A 24,780-nucleotide genomic window follows, 5' to 3' on the forward strand; every position below is an offset into this window, starting at 1 on the left:
TTTAAAAAAAAAAAAAAAAAAAAAAAGATAAAAAGCTCTTCATGGATCCCAAGGGTAGCAGTAGCTCCTGAGCAGGACTGTCTTGGAATGCTCACTTTTTTAAAGGACCTTAGCTCTGAAATTGAAGCTTCTCCATCAGAGCATATGTGGATAGATCTCTGGGGCCTGGCTGGCCCCTCTCACATCTGCCCTTACTCTGCCAAATGTAGCCTCCTCGCCATCCTTACTCTGCATCCTAAGTACATACTGCCCTGTTAGCTGAGCCTGCTGGGCTGTGTGCTACCTCTCCCTGCTCACTACCTACCTAGTTGGGGCCATGGCACACATGAGTTTTGAGCCCCATTTCTGGCTCAGCTTCATCTCCAGCAAGACACCCCGCAGTATTTTTGGAGTCACTTAGCATCCTAACGATGGGTAAATTCTTGCAACCAGATGCCTGTGTTCTTCTGAATCAGCAAAGATTCCAACAGCTATAGTCACAGTCCCTGGCTATGTCGCTTTGAGGAAATCTCAAGACCTCTCAGGGCTATAGTATCCTTGTCTGAAAACTGAGATTCCAAATGCTGGGGTTAAAAAGGACAAAATAGCAGAAATCACTTTAGAAAGTATAGTTTGCAAGCTGACATTAATATTTTTGTCATTTTTGAAATTCAGAAATCAGATAAGATGCCTTATTCTTTTTAGGACTCTAACTTTAGCAGAAAGTAGCCCTACTAATTAGTGAGGTCTTTCTTCTCCAAATCTCTCTGTTATTGTGTAGGGGTGTGTGTGTGTGTGTGTGTGTGTGTGTGTGTGTGTGTGTGTGTGTTAGGGAAGGTGGTAGTAAGGTAGTTGGGGGAGTCCCAGTCACCTGGAACTCTGAGCACTTGCTTCCACTGAATTAGGCCAGCTTAGGGACCTATTTGTCTTCCTTCATATATGTAATGATTTAGATAAAGAATGTCCACAAGTAGCTTCACGTTCTCAGAGATGGGACATTTAGAAGGTGATTGTATTATGGAGACACTACAGCTAACTTGCTAGGAGGCAGGCCTGGTTAGAGGTGTGCCATATGGGGCATGACCTGGGGGGCATCTCCCTTCCCAGCTCTTTTCCTCTCTCTCTGCTGCCATGATGTGAGCAGATTTCATCCATCTGGGACCTTCCAGTATACTGCTGATTATGCAAGGACTAAAACTTCTGAAATGTGAGCCAAAATAAACCTCTTCTCTTTTCAGTTGTGAGTTTCAGATACTTTGTCTCAGTGCTACAACAAAATTATTAAGACAGATTTTGACACCAGAGAAATATGGTCATTGCTATGACTACCTAACCATATGACTTTAGAAGCTTTTGGTACTGGTTGACAAGAGTTTGGAAGGTTTGGAGACACCAGTTAGAAAAGCCCTAGAATACTGTAAGCCACACATAGTGGAAGATTATGGTCAATATAAGAAGTCCAGAAAGGTGGAAATGCAGATGGTAAAGATCAGGCTCAGGACTTTTCAGTTGAGAATAAGTACACCATTTGCAGTTGGGGTAGAGGCTACATGCTTTGTGCTCTGAAAGAAAAACTGTTTACATTTTACCCATGTCCTGAGACTTTGCAGGAGACTGAGATAAAATGTGGCAGTCTAATCAATCTGACAGAGAAAATTTCAAGGCAGCCCAATGTTTAGGCTGTGGCATGAGTACAGCTTGCTGCTTTTAGCAAAATTTATACTGAGAAACAATAGCAAAAGGCCCATTTAAAATGCCTTCAGGGCCCAGGGACTTAGCTCAGTGGTTCCACTGTCTGCCTTGCAAGTGCAAGGGCCCAAGTTTGATCCATGGTACCCAAAAATAAATAAAATAAAATAAAATGCTTCCAGTTTCATAGAAAGGAAAGTGGAAAGTTTTGACAGAGAAGAGTGCTTTGTTACTAAAAAAAATAGCATTAAAAATAAGTCAAGGACTTTGAATCAGGACAATAGAAAAGATCCCTAGAAGACATTTCAGGAATCAGCAAGACCCTGCCTTTTGCAGGCCCAAAGTTGCAAAAGTAAAAGACTTTGCTTTGAGAAGAGAGCCCCAGGACACCCTGTTGGAGAAGAGCTGTCTAGGAAATAGATTCCCTTGGATTTGGTTCATAGTCCTCAGTCATCCAGCCATTCAGTGACCTCTGCAGTCATGGTTCAAGGGACCTATCTACTGCTCAAGCTGGCAGAATACCTTGGCATCATCCACATGGTACTGGTTTTACAGGCATGTAGAAAGCAAGAGTTGTGAGGTCAGGGAGGCTTCTGCACAAATTTCAGAACAAGGACTGGGAGATCAGGCAGTGTGCCCCTGAATGGGCGGTAATGTGAAGCTGTGACAGTGAATCCAATAGTGCAGCTGGAAGCCCCAGGAAGCTGGAGAAGCCATGAATGTAAAATGTCAAAGGGAAGCATTGAGTAGTGAACAAAGCCACCCTAAGATAGACCAAACTAATTGTAAATGGTATGCTATAGGGGCAGTACCACCCAAGCCATTTGGAGATCACATCTTTGGTCCAGGTGAAAGACACAGAGCTATAGGATTTAATGTTTTTCTTGCTGGGCTTTGGTCCCATTCCTTTCTATCCCCATATATCTCTCTTTGGGGATGGGAATGTTTGCCCTGTGTCTCTGTTTGTCAGCAGTGTTTAAGTTTCTTTCTGATTTACAGGGGTTCACAGCTACCAGTTTGCCTTCAGTCTCAGATGAGACTTTAAACACGGACTTATTAGCAATACTGAAACTTTTAAGACTTTGGCAACTCTTAGAGGTGTACTAAATACATTTTGCATAAAGAGATGGCATTACATGGCTTCTCTTATGTGAGAAACTCAAAATATAAATAAAGTGCAAAATAAAAGATAGATGATAGGAAATAGGTAAATGTATCTTTGCAAAAAGGAAGACCAAGAGATAGGAGGAGAAAGGGATGAAAAGAATTAATATTTGATATGTACATGTACCAATTCTTCATAAAAAAGTAATTATTATGTAAAAATATATACTAATAATTTTTAAAATTTGCTCATGTAAAAATAAATGAGAATATAATAAAAAATAAATGCTCGTGATTCTTTTGTGGGCCAGAAGTGGGATGTTATGTTAGATCAAGGATGCCGCCAAGAGCCTCATTCTCCAGAGGGCTTTTAGAAGGTGATTGAATTATGAGGAAGCTACAGCTGACTTGCTGTTAGGAGATGCATCCTGACTAGAGGCAGGCCACTGGGGATGTGACCTGGAAGGATATATCTCCCTCCCCTGGCTGCCATTGTTACAGGAGAAATATAACTTCTGACCTGTTGGATGGCACATATGCTGAGTTTGTGTACCTGAAAATTGGAGAATGAATTCTAAAGAACAAGAGGTAAAGAGTAGGTTTAATGAGAATTAGCTTCTGAGAGACAAGAAGGGGTTACCTACAAGTGGGTTGCCACCGCAGCCTTTTTTGGGGGGATAATTTATACAGCAAAGTCACAATAAGGGTACAAAGTGGGTCAAACTATAATCAACCTATAGAATCACAAGTATAGCTAATTAGCTAATATTGACTCAACAGGGAAACGAGTCACATTATAAGAGTACATGGGAAGGACATTTTGGGAAATGGATGGGTTCAGACATTCTGGGTGACTGATTCCTATCTGGATTTATTGGACCAGGAGATGCTAATGACAGAGTAATTCTAAGTTACTTTTTATGCCTCAGGGAAGCACATAGGCTTGGCCACTGCATCTCTATTTTGAAGACTGGACTTCTTCAAATGTACTGACAGCCACAATTCTGATGTCTTTATTTTTCATTGACTTCCTTGAAAGCCCAGTCCCTTTCTGACTGAATATTAATTTCCATCTAACTTAGCTGCTTATAATACCATAGTGTGAGCAGTTTTCCTCTGCCTAGGCCTCCCACCATGCTCCCAACTATATAAGGACTGAAACTTTTGAAACATGAGCCAAAATAAACCACTTTTCCTTTAAATTGCGGATGTCAGGTATTTTGTCCCAGTATTAAGGAAAGTGACTGAAGAAGTATACCAGTCTATTTTGCATCTGTTCCATCAGAGCTTGTGATCCAATTACCTCTCTTAATTTTTCATGTAAATAAAGCAACAAACCTGAGACATCCTTTATACATAGTCAATTTCATGGGTGGTTTCAGGAGATGAGAAGGGAAAGCTTTCTCCATAACCTGGCAGACAGTTTAAAGTCCAATATAAGACACACATATTCTTCAAAGTCCTCTAGCTATTTCCAAAAACTGGAGGCCAGCCTCCCTTTCCTCTTTAACATGTTCAAAGCTCAAATTTCTACTTATTTCAAAAATAGGAAAGCTTAGATATTTCCTTTTGTGTCTTCTAACCACTATTGTTTGTCAGGGATGACATTTAGGTCCCATATCTCTGCAAACATCATCCCTTCCTTAAGGGTAGCTCAGGTGCCAGCTGATAGCTCTACTGGTAAGAGATAGGAAAAAGAGTGGAAATGGACAGACATCTCAGAATTGAGTGACATGGGGGCCACAGAGAAGGGTACCAGTGCCTGTCCTTGTTCTGTCTCCTAGTCATTTAAAAAGTGGAGGGCAAGGAGTCAAACTTAAGTGCTTCCCTCTACAGGGTCTTAATTAAGGTTTGTCCTATGATGTAGTTCATCGACACTCTGAGGGTATATGACTCATGCCCTTCCCTACTCAAGCCAAAACCACAGAGTGAGAGGAGTCTCAAAAATCTTTCTGATACAATCATGCCCCATCCTCTGTCCTCTGGCTCTGCAAGCTTGGAGCCCAAAGACATTCAGCTCTCAAGCTTATTGCCAATGGTGGAAACAGAAAGACCTTGAGTACAGCTTGTGAGCAAGGAGGCTAAACTCATGGATATTTGAAAGTCAAAATGATCCATATGGGGTCAGAATAGACTAAAGGGGCAAGTCATGGGTCTCTAGTTCTTTATCTGTTTAGTAGACTCCATGACAGTTATGATGAATACAACAGCAACAATAATAACAGCTACCATTAACTGAGAGTCCACAATGTGTTGGGTCCTTACACATATGTTTAATTGAATATAATAATAATAATATGATATAGATATTGTGATCTAACTCACTTTACAGATGAAGAAGCCAAGGTTTTATAAGAGTTAGTTTCATATAACTAGAAAATAGGAACTTAGCTGTTTACCATCATAAGGCATCATCTCTCAATCATTCTATCAGTTAACATTAGCACAAAAATTTAAAATTTAGATATCAAATTTTCATGTGCTATTACATTTATTCCTTACCTGGTGATTGATAGCCAATATTTTTTTCAGCTATATCATAGAATAGAGAAAACTGAGGCTTACACAGATGAAAGGTTCTACCTTTGCTTTGCTCAGAGGAATGTGAAGGTGATACAAAGTGAAAGGAATTTGCATTCTGTCACTGAGATTACCTGGGGCGGGAGGTATATACAAAAGAAGAGATGCCTCCTCCTAGACACATCCGCATGGCCCAGGGCTTGAGTTCCACTAAAAGTTCAGTTAGTTTTGCCTTGAAAGGAGCTGGGCATGATGACACAGGGTAGGTTTCTTGGATCTGTTGTGAGCACCACACCAGAGAATTGGAAGCAGTTCTTTCTCAGCACCTCACTGTGGGACCCAGTGCAAACTCACTGTGGGACCCAGTGCAAACTTACCACTGTCTCCAGTCTGCCCATTAGCAGCCAGGACTCTGCCAGCACCCTCCCACACACTGATGCAATTACCAAAATGGGGATTAATATTTAAAGGAAGTCTTATTTAACTGATAAATGCTTCCTCTCCAAGTTCCCTTCATCTGTGTCTCTGGGTGGATTTCTACAGCAATTATTGTGGCAAAAACCTAAAGCCGCCTATGGTTTGACCTCGGTCACATGACCATTCTCCCTCCTTTCTTAGTGCATGACCTTGAAAATAAAGGGGGACAGTGGTTAGGCTGGAGTGTATTTGCAGGTTGCATTCACCAGGGTCAAGCCCTGGCAACGGGACCCATATGAGAGAGGGAGGAAAGGACACACAGAAACAAAAGGGACCCATAGTCATTGCCCCACTTACAGTTTCTGAGACCACAAAGTATTCAAGGTCATTTCTGACTATGGAGTAAAATATGAAATGCAAATGACTAAAGACGTGATCACCGTATGAAAGTTTGGTTAAAGAAGTAAGCTCTCTACTTCTATTGTCATTGCTGCGAGAAGCATTTGCCCTGTTCAGGGGCTTGCCTATGCTGTTCTGTTCAGTGATTCAGGATGGTTTTCAATTTAGCACTGAAAGTCCTGTGTCCCAGGAAACCAGGGCATTTGGTCACCCTCTTATGTAATGCCTTCTTTGATTCTGATAGTTAAGAAGTCTTATCTCTATTTAAAGGATAAACAAAGTCTTGGAGAGTTTGAATAACTAGGTTCTATCTGCAAACATAATAAGTGGTTACAGTAAGTCCTCATTTGTTTTCTGTTGCTAAAACAGAATACCTAAGACCTGGTAAGTTATAGAAACTAGAAGTTTATTTAGATCACAGCTCGGTAGGATGGGAAGTTCAAGAGCACATTGCTGGCATCCTCTCAACATTAGGTAAGGGTGGCATGTAACATGGTAGAAGACATCTGTATCAGTCACTTTCCTGTCACTGGAACAAAATACCTGACACTCACAACTTGCAGAAGAGAGTTTTATTTGGACTCATGGTTTCAGACGGGTGAGTCCATGGTCAGTGGGCCAAGGCAGAAACAGCCTAGTAGAAGGTATTGTAGAGGAAGGCTGCTCAACTCATGGCATCTGAGAAGCACAGAAAGGAAGAGCTGAAGAAAAGAATATACTGCTCCAGGTTACGACCCTGACCCACTTCCTTCCAGGTTCCCCTCCTAACAACACATTTAGCTTTAAACTCATCAATGGATTAATCCACTGATGAATATAACATTCCATGATTCGATCACCTTCTCAGAGTCCAACCTCTGAACACATGAGCCTTTAGGGAACCTTTTAGATCTAAAATATACAGAATCGTATCATGAGACAAAGTAAGTATGCCAGGTTGGATCTTTCTTCCTTTTCTTAAAAAACCACCAATGCTATCATGGAGGCCCCACCCTCATGACCTCATTTAATCCTAATTACTTCCTAAAGGCCCCACCTCCAAATAGCATTATTATGTAGATTTGGGATAAAGTTTTCAACATATGACTCTTTAGGAGCCACATTTAAACCACAGCACAGGAGCACAAAATTACCAGTCCTGCCAGTCAGAGGACAAAGAAAGTCTCCATTTAGGGAAGCAGACAGAGTGTGTCACTCTCTCTAGCTGCTAAATGGGCTTGATGACTCTGTCCCTATAGTCAAAAGTCATGAATATGTGACTGTAAGTATCATTCATTTATCCAAGTAACTTTCTTAGCTCCTTTTCTGCCCTGGACTTTGTGCCAGGCCCAGGAGTAGAGGTCATAGTCTTTGTCCTCAGAATTAATTTGAAGAGTTATTTAAAAAGCAAGATTTCAGGTTCTGTGCTCAGATACTTTGGTTTTCTGAGCCGGCTGAGGAGTCAGTATATCATTAGGTTTCTGGGTGAGAGTGATGACTGCTGAAATCAGAGAGCCAGTCACCAAACTCTCTGGGAATGGCCTCCTGAAATCCCCATCTTGATTAATAAGTCCTCCAATTAATTGATTTAGATGGACTGCATTAGACTCTTGTGGCTGCTGTCACAAATTGCCCCAAATGAGAAACTAAAAGTGGAATTTCTTTTCCTTTCACGGTCCTGTAAGGCAGAAGGCCAAAATCAGGTGTTGTTCCTTCCACGGGCTCAGGGGAAATTTCTATTTCTATTGCTCCCAGGAGTTCCTCAAGTTATGACTGCATCGCTTCTATCCTTGCTTCATGGTCACATCACCTCCTTCTTTTCTGTCTTCTCTTCTGTCTTTCATAAGGACACTTGTCATAGATTTAGGAACTACTTGAACGATCCTGGATGATCTCATTCTAAGATGATTTATTGGGGAACATCTGCAAGGGCCTATTTTGAGATAAGTCTGCACTCTCACAGGTTCCAGAATGTGAAGATAATCTTTTTTGGAAGGCCACCATTCCACACACTACCTAGCCCACCAAACCATACTTTTGAAAGTCCCATGTGTGTGTGTGTGTGTGTGTGTGTGTGTGTGTGTGTGTGTGTACTAGTGAGAAATAGGTGGGTCAGAGGGATCTAAGAAGGTAGATGTTAACAGTAGCTGATGCTGGATAAGCTGATGGGTTGGCAGGGTGGGAGAAGACAAGGCAGGAGCTCAAAAAGATTCCTAAGTTTCCATGATGGGTGCTTCAGCAGGCTGCTGATGCAGTTTTTAGCATAGAGAATATGGGAGTAGCTAACTGGGGCACTTGGGTAGAGCAGGACCCTGAGTGGCCAGAACAAAGATAAGTCTATCTGATGGGAAAATTAGAGAAAAGCAGCATCCAGAGTCATTCTGTATTTATGAATTGGGGCCCCAATCTTAATCCTGTACTTTGTGGGGTTGCACTCTGCATTTGGTAACTCTAGAAGGCAAAGGGTAAGTTAATTTGGCTTGTAAGTCTCTCTGTGAGTCACACCCAGGAGAAACCAGCATCCAAACCAGTGGCTTTTGTTCTCCAATTTAAACTAATTCTCTATCCATGATTGCACAGTATAGATGAGTCCCATGGTGAGTCCCATGATGATTCCCCGACTGGGTCTGGTTCTTCACATAGAATGGACGCCGGGGCAAGAGAAGAGAGAATTGGGAAGGGCATGTCCACAGTTAGTGATGGGCTGGTATAATGACCCTGGGCATGTGGGGACACCTGGAAGAGAAGGGGCAGCTTCTGGATTCCTTGGTCTCTTCCCACCTCAGCAATGGTATTCCTTGTAGTTGCCCTTGCCTTCTTGCCAGTTACATGGAGAACTGTGGCTCTCCTTCCTACTAAATCAGGCCCTATGGATTACTGCCAGTTGAGTGCAGAGTGCTTGGAGATCCCAACACGAGGCGTCTTGCTCTCAACACAAATGAGCCTTAGCAACTCCAGTGAACAGTGCTGATGAATTGCCCTTGGCTTCTCACGCATCATTGTCCCACAATTACATCAGGGGGAAGATGTGCACCCCTGCCGAGAACATGGGGCCGGCACACCCCAAGAGCAGGATGAAATCCCTCTCTGAGGCCCTCACTCAGGCAGAACTGATTTTCCTGACACTTAGGGGAGAAACAAAATCTGATTTAATTCTTAGGAAATTGCCTTTGTTTAACCCACCTGTGTAAGCCTGTATTTAAATGGTAATATTTCTGGCCTGCTGGGATGCTACATTTATTTTCTTCCTTAGCAGCAACAAGCATCATTTATTCATGAGAATTCTAGTTCCTACCTGCTCTTCTGAGTTTCTCACCTCTATTTCCATTAATCAGATGGGCATTTCTCTCCCCAACACGTATGCAATCTATAACCTTCTCCCTTCCTAGGCCTCAAACTCTTTCTGCTTTTCCTGATTATATTTCTAGAACCACTAGTGACATTGCTTTTCTCCTCTTCTGCTAGACTCTCTTCCTGTCACTCACTAGTCTCTCTGACTCCACCTATTCCCCTGAGGTAAATCACTTAACCTTGTATAGGTCTCTATTTGCTCATCTGTAAAATGGGTAGAATAAATACTAATGAGTTTGTTGCAAGCTGAAGATGAGATAACCCAAACAATGTACCCAGGATAGCATCTGGCCACAGAGTAATGAAGCATGGTGATATTTTTTATAATTGTCTTGATGGCCAGAGAATCTTCCCTTTTCTTCATGTTGTTCTCTTGGAGCTGTCCTGCTGATTTAAAATCACAGACAGGCCACTCATTTTATTATTTGCATCACAGTATTTTCATTCTCTGAAATTTCTTACTTTATGATTCTGTTTATTTATGGTTTAAGCACATTTTTCACTATTCAACCTCTAAAATGAAATACCCACACAGGCAGGGATTTTTGTCTTACTCACCAGCATCCCCCTAACACCTGGCACATAATAGGTGTTGAGTAACTATTCCCTGAAGAACCAATGAGGAGAAAAAAGTGTGGGATTTTAGAATATGAAACATCCAGATTGTGCTGGGTTTTCAGTTATTGACCCCAAGTCAAGGGCTCCCTTCTCCATTTTGCTTGGTAATGCAGAGGCTGTGACTAAAAACCACATTTCTGCTTTGCCAGCAGCCCCATGGCAGCCTCTGCCAACAGGGGAGAGGGAGGTACCAGCTGGAGGGGCGACATGTTCTTTCCAGTCTGCTTCCTGCTCCTCCTGCATTCCCTCAGCCGTGGTTCTTTGCCTAGTAGTAGCTGGAGCTTCTAGTTTCTAGGATATCATCATTCTTGTTGTTGTTGTTATTGTTTTTATTATTACTCTGAACTCTTGGCATCAAATTCACAGTCCTAGCTCAGAGACCCCAGCATCAGCCAGCAGGTGCACCCCAATGGAGGTCTGGGTCTCAGCTTCCCAGACCCCTCTGCCCCAGCTCTAGTTCTGGGGGATCCCAGCCTCTTTCCTTCATCTCCTCCTGTGCATAGATTCTATATGTGCTGGGGAGAGAAACATCCATCTGACAGATGGAAATGGAGGTGAGAAACTCAGAAGAGCAGGTAGCAACTGGAATTCTCTAAAGGCAGGAGCAGCTTGCTGCAAATTGCTACCTCTGTGGTTCCACTGTGTCCATTTGAGTTATCTGGGGTCCGCCAGTGCCTGGTTCACAAGCTTTCTATGAAATTCTCTGCTAAAACATCTAACACAGTCTATTTCCTGGATGAGCAGTAACTTACCCCCTTGTCCAGCTATGTCCCTCACTGGCTCCTCTCCACCCTCATAATGTGTCCACAGAGGGAATTCTTTCCAGGACAAGCATTTCTCTCTCCATGAAGAATTTATGACCAAAATAAACACCTGCTTGTTTCTTGCAACAGTGAGGTGACATATGTCCCCCTAAGTCTGCCAGTCACTTTAATTTTTAACCCTAGTGATACGTGAAATAAACTGTTGGGAATTTTATAGTCTAGCATCAAATAGCCTTGCGTTGAAATTCTGCTTCTGCTGTGTGGCTGTCAAGAAGCTACTTTCCTTCTCTGGTTCCATTCTTTTATCTACAGAATGGATGTCTCATAATGGCTGCTTCCCAGGGTTTTAGCAAGGATTTGATATTGGGGAGGGAAGTACTTAGAACATCCAATTGCACAGAATGGTGGTGTCATTGTTATCCTTGCAGAGCTCAGCCTTTCTACTCTTGAAGGTGAGTATGCTTGTCCTGTCTTGGCCTTGCACTCAGGGAAGTCAGAGCCCCAGGGGCCAGACACCATCTAAAGCCCACGTCTGCCTGCCTTACTTCCCTTGGCACTGTGTGAAGAGCCCATCAATGGTTTCAGGTGGAAAGATAAGTTTGGCTCCCCAAGTTACCTTAGACAAGGCACATGTGTGACACAGAGGCTGGCTAATTATAAGACTGCTGATAATCTAATTTCCCTGGTGCTACCTGAATACTCTCTTGTTTCTTATTTGCAGAATAGCATACTCCCTTGGGGGAGAGAACAATTCCCCTCTATATCATCTATAATTATAATAAATCTCATACTGGTACAACTTGCCTTTCTTCTCTCAGAATGTTCTTGCCACAGTGAACACCTTGCTCACATTGGGAGGGATTTTGCTGTGTGGTGTTTTGAATATTGCTAACCCTCTCTGGGCCTGACTCATTTATCTGACTACAAGTTTCACATACATGATCAAAGGAGTCTAAAAAATGCTTTCAGTTCGAGTTGGCATTAGGGGTGATGAAAATTGAGTCTGGCTCTCTGATTTTTAATGATCATGAAGTTTTGGTCCACACTGTATCTATTTTCACCTTCCTTTCTCTAAACTGGCTTTGTTTCCACCTCTACATCCTCACTACATCCTTAATGTCCTCAATCTTTCCTTCTGGAATTCTTGCACTCACTTGATAGGAACTGTCATTTTATAACGTGCTCTCCCATCACACAAGTGCCGCAGAATTCTGCACAGCATTCTCACACGGCTGGGAGAGCAGGAAGGTCCAGAGCATGCAGATCAACGAGGGATGTCTCTTTTTCAGCAGTGTAGATGTCACAATGTTGTGTGGGGGAAAGGAGCAGAGGCAGCAGCTGGACCAGTAGAATCCGCAGCAATAACCTTTGTCATTTTCATGGTACTCTCTACACATACTTTGCAGACATTATATTAAACACATCCATTTCGTTTATTCCTCCTCAAAACAAAGCGGTAAGAAGTACGCGTGATGGTTAATATTGCTTGTCAACTGGATGTAGAGCTGCCTACCTGGAACAACACATTTCTAGGCGTGTCTGCGAGGGTGTGTCCAGAGAATGATTGGCATGCGGGTCAGCAAATGGAGTGGGGAAGCCTGGCCCCGCACGCAGAAAGTACCGTCCCATAGGCTGGTGACCCGGATGCAAAGAGCGGAAGCTCGTTGAAGCCCGGCAGCAGATCGCTCTTTCTCCGTGAGGTACGTTTTCGGCTACTACCGCCTATCTTGGACGTTAGACTCCAGCTTCAGTAGCATTTGAACACAAACTGGCACCAGTTCTTCCCCACATACTAGAAGCTTGATAAACATTGGACAAGTGAGCAAACAAGAGTAAGTGCCGTTTATATTCCCGTGTGTGTTCTAACGAGGACCCTTCAGTGCCTTGACATAGAGTGACTTGTGTGACCATTCTAGGGCCTAACAAGGCACACACAGTGGGGTATTTTCTGCCAGGGCTACTGTGAATATTGTCTCACACCATGCTAACGAAGCTTAAGGGTCCTGGAGCTTGGATAAAAGATCTGTGGTTGTGGGCTACCTTCCAAGCCTCCTTGGAGCTGAAATTTTCTGTGACCACTCTGGAGGCTGAGGCTTGTTGCTTCACAGTTATTTCCACATGACTCCCAGAAGACAGAGAAGAAACCAGACAACATGATGCATGAATTCTGGATTATCTGGCATTTTGTTAACCCATGGCCTCCATTCTGCAGCTCTTAAGCAACCTACTTCTCTTGAATGTCCTAAAGAAGCAGATCACCGGTTCAGGTGAACACAGATTTCATAACTGCTGTTTACATGTAGCTAAAGTGCCCATGATCATGGCCCACAAGGACCTTCTGAATAACCAAAGAAAGCAAAGTGGAGCTTTTATTGGGGAGGGGGAGTAATGAGCTGTCTCCTGAGGTCCCTTTAACCCATACAGTCTTGGGACTGAATTGTATCTAATTTTTTATGAAGCAATAGTTGGACTTCACACCTGTATAAGGATTTCATACTTTGCAGTTTCACTGTGAAGAGTATTGCATTTTAGTCAAATTGTTTAAATCTCAGTCATTTCTGAGGAATACCATCTTAATCAAGAAAAGCCTAATCACATTCCTTCCCTATCCTGATGAGGCAACACATACTCACCTGTTCTACAGGGTGAAGGCTGGGATTGAACTACTGGGAGGTGGAGGTTGTCAGAGGCATTGGCCATTCTGAAACAGAGAGTCATATAGCACCTGCTACTCCTGCTGAGGTGGCTGGATGGGTAGAGGCCATCTGTCTGTCTGATGTGCACAGGCCAGTTCCCCAAGGTCTCCCTACTCAATGTGGATTCTCTGTGATGCAGACCAGGCCACCCTAAAACTGCCTGCAAACTTTCCACTGAGTGCTGAGCCAGCTACAGCTTCCAGCTCTGTGGGGAGTTCTCCTAGATCCCAATCAAAGCACAAAGAATTCATCTATTTGATTAACTGGGAAAGAAAGAGCGGGAGAGCAATTGCGGGAGGTTGTAGGGCTGAGTGTTTTCTGTGTAGCAGGCCCCTCCCTTCTGACTGGAGTATTAATTGCTACATTACCGCTGCCATGTAGGAAAGACAGTCAGCAGAGCCTGGGAGGGCTCCAGCTCCTCCCTCTCTGCTCTGCTCAATTTCACTCTCATCTTCCGTTCTCCCGGAGTGCCTGGTGCCCTGGCAGTGCTGTCCCACTCCTGGCAGCCCAAGGTCCTCCTGTGGCAAGGACTTGAGTGGACAGCAGCAGAAGGTGGAGAGAGGGAGGGAAGATTTGCCCTGCAGGCTCTCTGGATGCAGAAGCCGGACTTGCTGCAGAGGCAGCTGTGCTGTTCCCAGAGCTTGGTTTCTGGGGTACATCTGTCTCTCAGGGTTGATCTAAACAAGCACCAAGTTCCAAGAGCACACAAGGTGGGTGCTGTCTTTTTTGGGTGCTTACAGCAAAGACTGCCTTCCCTCTGCCACCATGAGCGGCTGCTCCAAGAGATGCAAGCTTGGATTTGTGAAATTTGCTCAGACCATTTTTAAGCTCATCACTGGGACCCTCAGCAAAGGTAGGAAGACTGGCCTTGACTCTTTTTTTCTCTCTGTATGTGGCCTGATTGGTGACATTGCTCAGGTGTAGGAAGTGGTCATTTTGGTGTGCCTGAGTCTCGGAGGAGCCAAAAGGAAATTGGTGGCTGGGATTTGAGGTTGCTGACAACCTGGGTCCTGGCTCTGAGAAGGCGGGCACCCTGCCAGGGAGCTCATTGCCTGGAACTTTGGAAATGGGAGTTGGTGGTGTGTAGTTGATTGGTTAGAGTCAGGTAAAGGAGCAGAACCCTTCCCAGAGCTCTGGAAGAGACTTAGTATGACTGGAGTTTCAAGAAGTTATCCATGTAGTATTGTGTCTTGTTGATAAGACAGAGATTTGATGGAGTGAGCTGTGAATAATTCTGCACAGCAGAGATGCTACAGGGGGCCTGCTGGAGGTAGGAGGGGGACAGGATCTACTGGGTGCTGGTGAATCCAGAATCTGAACCAGCTCTGCAGTCACATGCCAAGGCTTTTTCTCATGGGACTGCAGGGTCTTGTGCTTTGGGGACTTTGTTCATCATTCTACTTTCTTGGATCTCATGCCCATGTTAAAGCTTGGTTTTCCAGCTTCTCCAAAAATGGTTTCTCTCTTCTCCAAGGCGGTTTGCAAGACTAACTGTCTAGGTTCCAAGAAAGGGTGGCTGTGGACCAGAAGTAGGACTGTATATATATTAGGACAGCCCTGGTCCTCCTGCTGAAAGGGAAATTAACTTCTCAGGGACCCCATTGTATATCTGTGTCACGAAGGATGGGGCACTCAGAGACACTTGAACAAACTTTCTGGAGATAAATTTAAAAGGAAAGCAGCTGCATGATGTGGTTCCAGTGGCTGAAAAAAAATGTCTTTAAATATTCATGCTCTCAGAAAGAATGCATTCTTTGAGGGGAGAGGCACTGGAAGTGACAGAATATTCAGGGAAGGAGGCAAACAAACCCTTGATTGAGATTTTGAAAACTAATAATGAGCAAAGATAAAGGCTGTGGGTGGCCACCTCTCCCAGCACCACTCAGGCATCTGGCTGCCCAGTGGGTCCAGCCTAGGGTACATTGTGTGATAGATATGGATGGGCTAGTGGCAAGATTTCACCTAGATCTCCTTTCTCAGGCCTTTTTGGCACTCCTGTTCTTTCCCTACTCTCTTTCTGAAATATGACGCCACCCCTTCAGGATACCCAGGTGGACTGAACATCCAGTGTTGGGTGTCAGGCTGCCTGGCAGAATGACTAGAGGCCTGGAATGTGGTGAATGGCTGACAGTTGGCCTTAGTGGCAGCATTTCTCAGTGGCTTTACTTCCTGGAGGAGGAGTGAGCAGGAGGCTGGGAGATTTCACAGAGTTCCCCCAGTCACCTCCGGAGGGTTTTTTCCCTGTATCACAGATATCAAGACCCCTGGGGGTGTTGGGTAGTATCCTACCCTGTCTCCATTTCCCAGAAATGCACCAAAAAGAGCTGTGGCACGAATGGAAGAAACATAGGTCTCAGCTCTGTCTCTGCTACCTGGGCAAGCAACCACCTTTCTTTTCTTTTTTGTTTTTTTTTTTGGGGGGGTGTTGTTTTTGGTTTTTTGAGACAGGGTCTGACTATGTAGCTGAGACTGACTTGGAACTCACTATGTAGCCCAGGCTGTTTTCGAACTCACAGCGATCCTCCTGTCTCAGCCTCCCAAGTGCTGGGATTGCAGGCGTGCACCCCCATGCCCAGCTGTAACCACCTTTCTGAGCCTCAGGTTTTTCATCTGTTAAATGAGTTCATTCCCTCCTGCCTCTCTACCTGCAAGCACTGTTGTGGGGTTCAGGGAAGAGTAGACATACAATCCCTTTTCAGACTGTATGCATTGATGACCAGATATCAGGGAAGGATCAGGGGCTGAGATGGCATGGGTATTCAGAGTGTGACCCAGGCCCACCCCCATGCAGGGCCAGGGTCAGAAGTTCTTTAATTCAGCTACTTGCAGGTAGGTCTGCACACCTCAGATAGCATCAAAAGGAGCCCAAAATTACAGAAGGATATTATTCAACAAGACAGATGAGTGTGAGAAAGCAATTCAGCAAGGGAGAGAGTGTGTCCAAAGAGGACTGTGTTCATGTATGTGTGTAAGAAAAAGAAGATATGTAATCATTTGGCTAAATGAGCATGAAGATATTTCTTCTATATATTTCCTATGTGATTTCCTCAACATTTATCTTTCAAGCACCTCCTTTGTACTGTGCTCATCACAAGATGCTGGACACATGAATGAATAAGACATAAGTCTGCCTGCTGTCAAGAGGCACATAGTATAGTGGGGCCACAGCTCTCACACACAGATATTACCTGGACATCACACCAAATGCCAAGATTCAGAAACTTGGGGGCAGCAAACAAAAAAAGGGATCCCAGGCATTTTGAGGGGCTCTTCCAAAATGTAGCCTTCAAGCTGAGATGAGAGAAGAGGCAGGACTGGGCAGGGGAAAAGAGGTTGATGCTTGCACACATTGCAGCTTTGGAATGTCAGCCTCTGCAGAAAAGCCAGCAGGAGGGGCAGGTTACCCAACACCCTGCTTCCAGCTCCCAGTTCAGAATCCCAGAAACTAAGATGCACATGATACAGAGAGGCTCTGTGGGGACGAGCACTGGGGACAGAGTGTCCAGACCTGCTTCAGTACCAAGTTTCCTGCAGCCAGGGTTCAGGAGGTGGCACACACAGGCACCAGGGAAAGATCATGTCTTATCTGTATCCTTGCTCTTGGCCTCAGCTCTGCCCCAAAGAACACCCAGTGTTTACATAGCCCTGGCTCTGTGCCAGGCACATGCAGGATAATTGGTGTTCTTCCCAACCCAGGTGTTTGCTAAATGTTTGTGAAATAAATGATGACCATGGCATTAGGGCCAGGTCTGGAGCAGGGTAGCTGAGAAAGGTCTCTATAGAGTCCAGAAAGAGCTTTCTAATGTATAGGCCTCCCCAGGGTGAATTTAGGTTCCATCCTACACAGACACATTATGATTGCTTAATGATTTCTGGCTTTAATTGTGATTTCATTTATTCATTATTCATTCCACTGAGTTCTAGATTTGCAGTGATCCATCTCTTCAAAGAGGGATTTTTCTCATTCCTTTTCAGGATTGAAGAATCTGAGTCTATCAGAGGCACCTCTTTTGGTCTTGGGAGCAGGTTGTTATTTCTTACCAGTTTGGGGAATACCTGGGGAACACAGAAGGTGCAAGATCATCCCTCCCCCTCCTGCCTGTTCCTGGCTCTTCGTGACCTCTCCTGGATGCCAGCTACCCCTTTGTACTGGTGTAAGGTGCCTGGTGGCCCAGATTTCTCATTGATGCCCTGCTGCAGAGATGATCAATTCAGGTCCATGTAAACATCTCTTGCTGATCTTGAACTTTTCTTTCCTGGCCCTGATTAACTTTTGTGATCAATGTTTGATTTTGAAGCCTCTGTGCTGAAGGCAGTCTTACCCACTAGTCTTAAGCTGTGAGGGTGAGACCATGCATTTCACTCACAGTGTAGCCAGAGCTACTAGTTTAGAGCCCAGATTGGAGCAGGTGTCTTACTGATGGTATTAAGTGAAAAAAATGCACTACATGGCAGAGATGCCAGCCAGTGGCTTGAGATGATGCTTGATGGAATGCTTGGCATGAGAGCTTTCTGGGAAGCACCACAAAACTCCTGTCCCACCTGTGTTCAGTAAATACACTCTGAACTCTCTTTAGCTACAGGAGCTGCATCTGTGGCCAGAGGTGAGCCTCTAGCCACACACGGCATTCATAACTCTTCTGAGCTTAAACAATCTCCAAGAGGGAGGCTGAGTGGGCAGGCTTCTGGCACCCCCACTGCTACCCATTCAGCTCTATTTTGATTTGTTTTCTATGTTGGGTTTCTATCCAATTTTAAGTATTTATGTTGCTTAAAAATGTTGCAAGCCAGGTGTGGTTGGTATGCACTTGTTATCCCAGCTACTCAGGAAGCTGAGGCAGGAGGATAGCTAAAGCCCATGTGTTTGAGACCAGCCTGGGTAACAGTGAGACTATGGTTTAAAACTAAATAAATGAAAATTTAAAATTAAAGAAAAGTTTGCAAACCACAAATGCAGTAGAAGATTCCATCAAGTACCAGACTGGGATATCCCAGGGCCCTCCATAATGGCTGGGAAGCCTCAGGTTGGGACGTAGCCCTCTGGCCTCAGCTTCTTAATCAGTGAAATGGAATCAGAGCACCCACCTTACAATATATGAGAGTGGATCCCTAACACTCCCCATGTCTTCAATACTGTACTCAATGATTGTCAGTTGATACAACTTCTGTTAAAAGCTGGTACCTGGATGGAAGAGGAGTTGAGCACTCAGGGCAGGGGTCCCTCTCATTGGTTGCTCATTTCATCATTGTCCACCACAGTCATAAAGAACACTTTATGAAGCCATACAGTTACAGTTAGAATGTTGCTTCCTTCTGCCCTACTTGCTTTCCCAAGAGCCTGACTGGGGCCAAGATTCATTTGAGCAGCTCTCTCTCTCTCTCTCCTATTTCTCTTGTTAGGAGGTAAAAGTATGACTCCAGAGCCAGGCCTTTCCCTAGTGTTTAGCTTTGAGGAAACCTAGCTCCTGACTCAGATGCCTGGGTAGATGGGGTCTGGGTATCTGCCTTTTAATCCTTTTACCTAGCCAGTTCCCTCCTTTTACCTAGTCAGTTCCCTGACCCTTAGAGAACTGGAGCATAGAAATTGTGCAGGCTGCCTTCTGGCTGGAAAGGTTTAAAGTGAAGTCCTGTCACAAACAAATCTTTTACCCGTGCTGCAGATGACAAAGCTAGAGTAAGCAATCAGGAGTTCTTCTAGCATAGTCCAGGCCACCCATGAGGCTTTGGGAAGGGGAATATGGAAACTAAGATCTATGTTAAGATCTTAAAGCCCTGGAGCCTTAAGGTGCCTCTTGCATGCAGGGTGATCCTCTTTGTGCAAGGCAGGACTGGCTATAGACCTCTTGGAAACATTCTGTTCCTCGTGCCTCCTCCCCACTCCATTCAAAGTCCTCAAAAGACTGACCTTGGACTTACAGATGGGCTTTGTCTTCAGGCCAGCTGATCTTGAGTCCCTACTCTGCTGTCTACCAGATGCATGAGGTTGAATGATTTGTAAAAGCTCCCCAGGCCAAGGTTTACTTTTTTGTACTGGGGATTGAATTTGGAACCTTATATTTGTGAGGCAGGCAGAACCACTGAGCTAAATCCCCAGCCCATCAAGGTATACTTTTGGTTGGAGACCATAGTGACATCAACTGCACAGGGGCATTTTTTTTTCTTTTTTCTTTATGAGGATCATTCAAGTAAAGGCTGGCAGCTAGCGGAGCAGATGTCCACCACATTTGTAGGGGGCTTAGTCTCTTCAATGATGTGCCCCTAGCCGCCTCCCTGCCTCACCCCAGTCCTAACCCTGGAGTCATTTTTAACAGATAAGAAAACTGATGTTTAGTTAGGCCACATGGTCCAGCAAGAGTATGGCAGAGCTGGGCCCCAGAGCTAGCTTGTTCTCTTTCTTTCCCATGAGAACACAGCCAAAGGATGGCTGTCTGTAAAAAAGGAAGATAGTTCTCAAGAGAACCCTACCACGCCAGTACCCTGATGTTAAATTTCCACCCTACAAACTGTGAGAAATTCATTTCTGTTTCTTAGAACCCACCCATCTATGGAATTCAGTTCCAGTACACTGAACATGCTAAGTCAGTGAGCAAATACGAGGATTTGGATTGAAATCCAGGCCTAGCTCTACATCTGATGCTCATTTTACCTGTAAGATATATTGGTGGCTTCAGCCAGAGAGGATGGGGGTTAGCTTTATGTTCATGGTTCTCCCCACCCCCACCAAGAGGATGAAGGCCTTTTCTGCCCCTAGAATGCAGACTTTTGAGACATACCAGGAGGGTGACTGCGAGTGATGTTAAATGATTTCCCTTCAGTCTCTCCTCAGGGTGCTGCATGTGGGATTTCCTCATCTCTGCTTCCTCTCTCAAAAGATCTCCTCAGCTGCATTGTTCTGTGGGTCTTTCACACACCAGATCCACCCTTCTGTGCTTCAGGTTGGGGTACATACGGTCACTGGGGGGAACCCTAAGCCGTCACGGACATCTGTGTGGCCACTTAATGGCCAACCTTAATGGTGCAGGCTTTCACCAAGAGGCTAATGCCTAGGCAGAGGATAAGAAAACCAAAGTAGCATGGGCACCTCATCTGGGTCACTCTGCCTCATCATTTCTGTCACGCTCTAGCACAGAAATTCAGAACAGGAGGTGGGGGGGTGGGAGCACTAGTAACCAGCTTGACAAAGACCAGGCCTCAATTCTTGGTATCTTCCCCAAAGAGTTGACAACATCATACCACAGCAATATATGTATGACACCCATGTTTATAGCAGTACAGTTTGTAGTAGCTAAATCTTGGAAATAGCATAGATGCCCATCAGTGGATGAATGGATAAAGAAAATGTGGTTTTTGTATACCATGGAGTGCTACTCTGCCATAAAGAAGGATAAACTTGAGACATTTTTAGGTAAATGGATACATCTTGAGACCATTCTGTTAAGTTAAATAAATTGGAATTTTAAGTGAAATTGTACCCGTTTTTCTTATGTGAGAAACCAAAAGTGTAAATAAGGACCAAAATTGATGCTAGATACTGGGAAATAGGAAGAAAATGTTCAAATGAGAAAGGGAACAAAGAAGGAGGGAGGGAAAGAGAAAAAAAGGATAAACAGGAAAAAGTGGAAAGAAAGCTTTTGTATATAAGAAGACTAAAAGGATTAAAGGGGGTGGGGGAAGAAGAGCTAAGATATATTAAATACAGATACAAATTCCCTATGATAAATATGATCATTATGTACATCAAAACTGTACCAATAAATTATTTTTTTAAAAAGACCAAACCTCAAAAAGAGCCTCAATCATACAGTGTGACACAACTGAGCAGAAACAGCCTTTGTTCACCACAGTTCAGCATGCTTGGGGCCCAGGTGCTTGAGACACCTACAGTAAAAACCATCTCCATATGGTGGCTCCCTGTGTGGGGCTTGTGTTCTCACCAGGTGGACAGCTGAGAAATACACAGGCAGCTAGATAAAAGGGGCCGTTTCAGCCATTGACAGATTCTCAATTACAGAACTTGGCATTGAGGTGACTGGCTGAGGCCGAGGCAAGTTTGCAGCCGCAGTACATCCAGATTAGAGCCAAGAAGAAAACCTAACCAATGAGGCCTTGTTTCTTTCAACTTGCCTTCATGTTTCCTGGCTACAAGGCCAAGTTGAAGCACCTGAGAAAAGTGGCCTTGCTGATTTTTGCAGAGCGGTCGTTATGTGCCAGGGTTTGTACATGTCACATGTTTCATTCTCACATGTCTTAGTCTCCAGCAGCCCTGTAACATGGGCATTACTGGTCCCCATTTTACAGGGAGAAACAAGTCAAGATAGGAAATGGCTTGCCCAACACCATCCTGCTTGAGTGGGCAGGATTTGAACTGTTCCAGAACTGTGCTTTCTTTCCTTGCACCCTGCTTCTTCCATTGCTATTTTGCATTATACCCTCACCTTTGGGGATCAACAGCTCTCAGGAAATTGGAAACTGGGGTTTGGTGAGAGCAGCAGCACAGGGAAGGTTCTGTAACCTTAAGAAGGCTGAGGAAGAAGATGGTAGTCATAGTAGGACAAGGGACCTCAGGGCCTCAGTAGGCTTATTAAGACCTGACTGGCTCCACTCCTCACTGTGCCATGGTATCATGGCCCACCATACCCTCCTGCCTTCCAGAGAGGCCCATTTTCAGCTACTTTTAATTTGGAACAAACTAGCCACTCCCTCATGGTCCTGAAGTTAATAGGATATAGGCTCAGCAGTGCCAGGATAAGCAGCCTTGAATAAATTATTCCTCCTGATATCAGGGTTATCTAGGAGAGAGTCTGGGAGGTTATTTGGGAGGCCCAGAAAGGGCCAGCTTTGGCAGGTGGTACAAAGTCCAACTTCCTTCTCTTTCTCTACCGTGGGACTATGAAAGTCCCCAATGAGCTCCTCGTCAGCCAAAAGAGTCTGGGGAGCGGTGGGCCTGTTACAGAGGGGCATGGATGGTGACACTAGCAAGCTAAAATGAAGTATTGCACATGGAGAAAGCCAAGGTGAACACATTCCTCCCCATGGTGACCTCTGACCTGGGACCAGAGAGGCAGGCAGGAACAAGAAAGTCCAGTGACTCAGCTTTCTGCCTGTGGCAAGGCACTTGGTACTCAGAGGTTCCAGGATGCAGAGGGTGGGCAGTTGTAACATGAACCTGCTGCTAACTCATCCCGAACTGCCAGGCCAGTGAACTAGTGGGTACTTGAGACAGTAGGGACTCTCCCCTAGCAAGAGGCAGAGCCCATGCTGGGCTTCCCAGGGGCATGTGGCATCCTGTTTTGGGGGGTGGGGTAGAGTGCATTGTAATATCTCACAGGTTCTAAGATCCTCAGATATAGGCCATTGCTTTCTCAAATAATTCCCAACTGGTACCTCATTGCCAGTGGTATACCACCTAATGCTTTCCTATGAACAAGATCACCTCTTACAGTTGCCCTGGAAGAAGGTAGAGCCACTAGGGAGGGTCCCCCACAAGGCATGGAGCCCACTCTATGTCTGGCAGGTTCCTTACCCCCTATACACCTGTCAGAGGTGACAAGGATATTGGGGGAGCATGAGTGTGACTGTCCCCTTTCCCATAAATCTTATTCCTTAACTCAAGTCATACTGTCTTCTGGAATTTTAAAGCCTGCTGAATGACAGAAATTGCCCTGAAGAGACCTAGCTGGTGAACTAGTTCTCAACAAACTTCTCAACAAAATGAGTGGAAAGTAAGGGGGTCTCTGCTGGTAACAAGGTGGAAAGCAGCAGAGGAAGGGGCACCTCCTTCAGCCCTGTGAGTACAGGAAATTGTTGGGTGTTGGGTTCTAATCCCATTCACAAGGGTTGTACTTTCATGACTAAATCACCACTCAGTGACTTCATCTGCAAATACCGTCTCAAAGTGAGTTAGGACTTCAATATATATTCAATATATATTGTAGGGGGGCACAAATGTTCAGTACTTTATACCAAGCAGTGCTTCCCTTCTCTGGGCCTCTATAGCTTCATTTCTAATGTGAGGGAATTGCTGATTTCAAAGATCTTTTGCAGCTTTCGAGTTTCAGGATTTGATAATCCTAGCACCTGCTGTGTGCCCAGGATTGCCTTGTGCACTCCACTTCTTTTCACCCATCATTCTATTTAATGTAAATGAGAACCCTTAACCTCCTTAACCCCACTCACAGAGACCTGAACTGTGGAAAGGAAAAGGCTCTGACTTGGTAACCCTTAGCTAGTAGGGGACAGAGCCAGAACTGAAAGACTGGGCTGTTTCCTAATCCCAGCATTTATCCTCCACTCCTCATTATACCCCTGCATTTCTAAAGATCAGATCTGCAATAAGAAGGCAAGAAAGACAGAACTGAGTCTCTTTCCCTGTTAAGCCAAAAGACAACACATATTCTTGTTTCAGAAATTAGGGTTTCAAGGCTTCGATTCAGACTGAAGAAGCAGATAGTTTTATAGAGGGGCCCTGAGAGCTGAACTTCCCAGTCTACACACCAAACCATTACACACAGGTCACCTTTTACAGTGAATCAACAAGATGTGGGAGATCCGGCCCCCAGGCCAAGACTGTGAGAAGGACCATAGAGGAAACCCAGAAAGCATTTCTGGTTGGAATTTAGTCTGGCCAATTTTCATTTCTTGCTAAGGTGAGGTTATTTGGAGGTGAAGAATGACCCAGGATCAGTAGAGATATGGCTATGGGGCTTATATCTAAGGAGGTGGGGTTTGCCTAGCCTGATTTTCTTCTTGTAGTCTTTCAATTAATCTGGGCCAGTTTGAGTGGCAGTTTTCAGGCCATCTGTTCTTGGCAGGCTGAGCTCAGCCCAGGCTCACTAATCAGTATCTGCAACATCAGCTGGGAAGCAGCTGTTGCTTGGAGCCTGGGATGTTTCTAAGCCACACAGCACATTGGATTGCAGAATAGTTCATGGCATCCTGGTGCTGATGAGCTCTGTTACACCACACAAGGCCGTAACAGCATCCTGACCTTCCAAATGCAACAGCAGCCATCAGAGGAATGATAGTTGCTACTGTCCGCTGAGGGCTACTCATTCTCTGGGGCTTCACAAAGATCTCCCATATTTAGTCTATCCCTGTCCTTGAATTACCTATTCTTATTCCCAACCTGAGGCTTAGAGAGGTTGAGTAACTTGGCAAGGCTGCGCACAGAGCTAGAACGGTGGCCACTGAAGACCAAGTGCAGTACTGTGTTAGCTTCCTGTTACCGTGACAAAATCCTGACCTAAACAACTAGAAAGGAGAAA

At 44.7% G+C, this 24,780-nt stretch overlaps 1 protein-coding gene across 1 annotated transcript in view; it reads left to right on the forward strand.

The window, feature by feature from the left end:
- Positions 1-13,889: 13,889 nt before the first annotated feature.
- Kcnip1 (potassium voltage-gated channel interacting protein 1) overlaps positions 13,890-24,780 on the forward strand; it is a 366,806-nt gene continuing 355,915 nt past the window's right edge. The window contains exon 1 of the mRNA XM_010622186.2: positions 13,890-14,369. Coding sequence (XP_010620488.1) covers positions 14,282-14,369 — 88 coding nt within the window. The 5' untranslated portion in view covers positions 13,890-14,281. The remainder of the gene's footprint in view (positions 14,370-24,780) is intronic.

The sequence above is a fragment of the Fukomys damarensis genome, unplaced genomic scaffold (genome assembly GCF_012274545.1).
Source record: "Fukomys damarensis isolate Sample0158 unplaced genomic scaffold, DMR_v1.0_HiC HiC_scaffold_9, whole genome shotgun sequence".
NCBI classification, from domain to species: domain Eukaryota; kingdom Metazoa; phylum Chordata; class Mammalia; order Rodentia; family Bathyergidae; genus Fukomys; species Fukomys damarensis.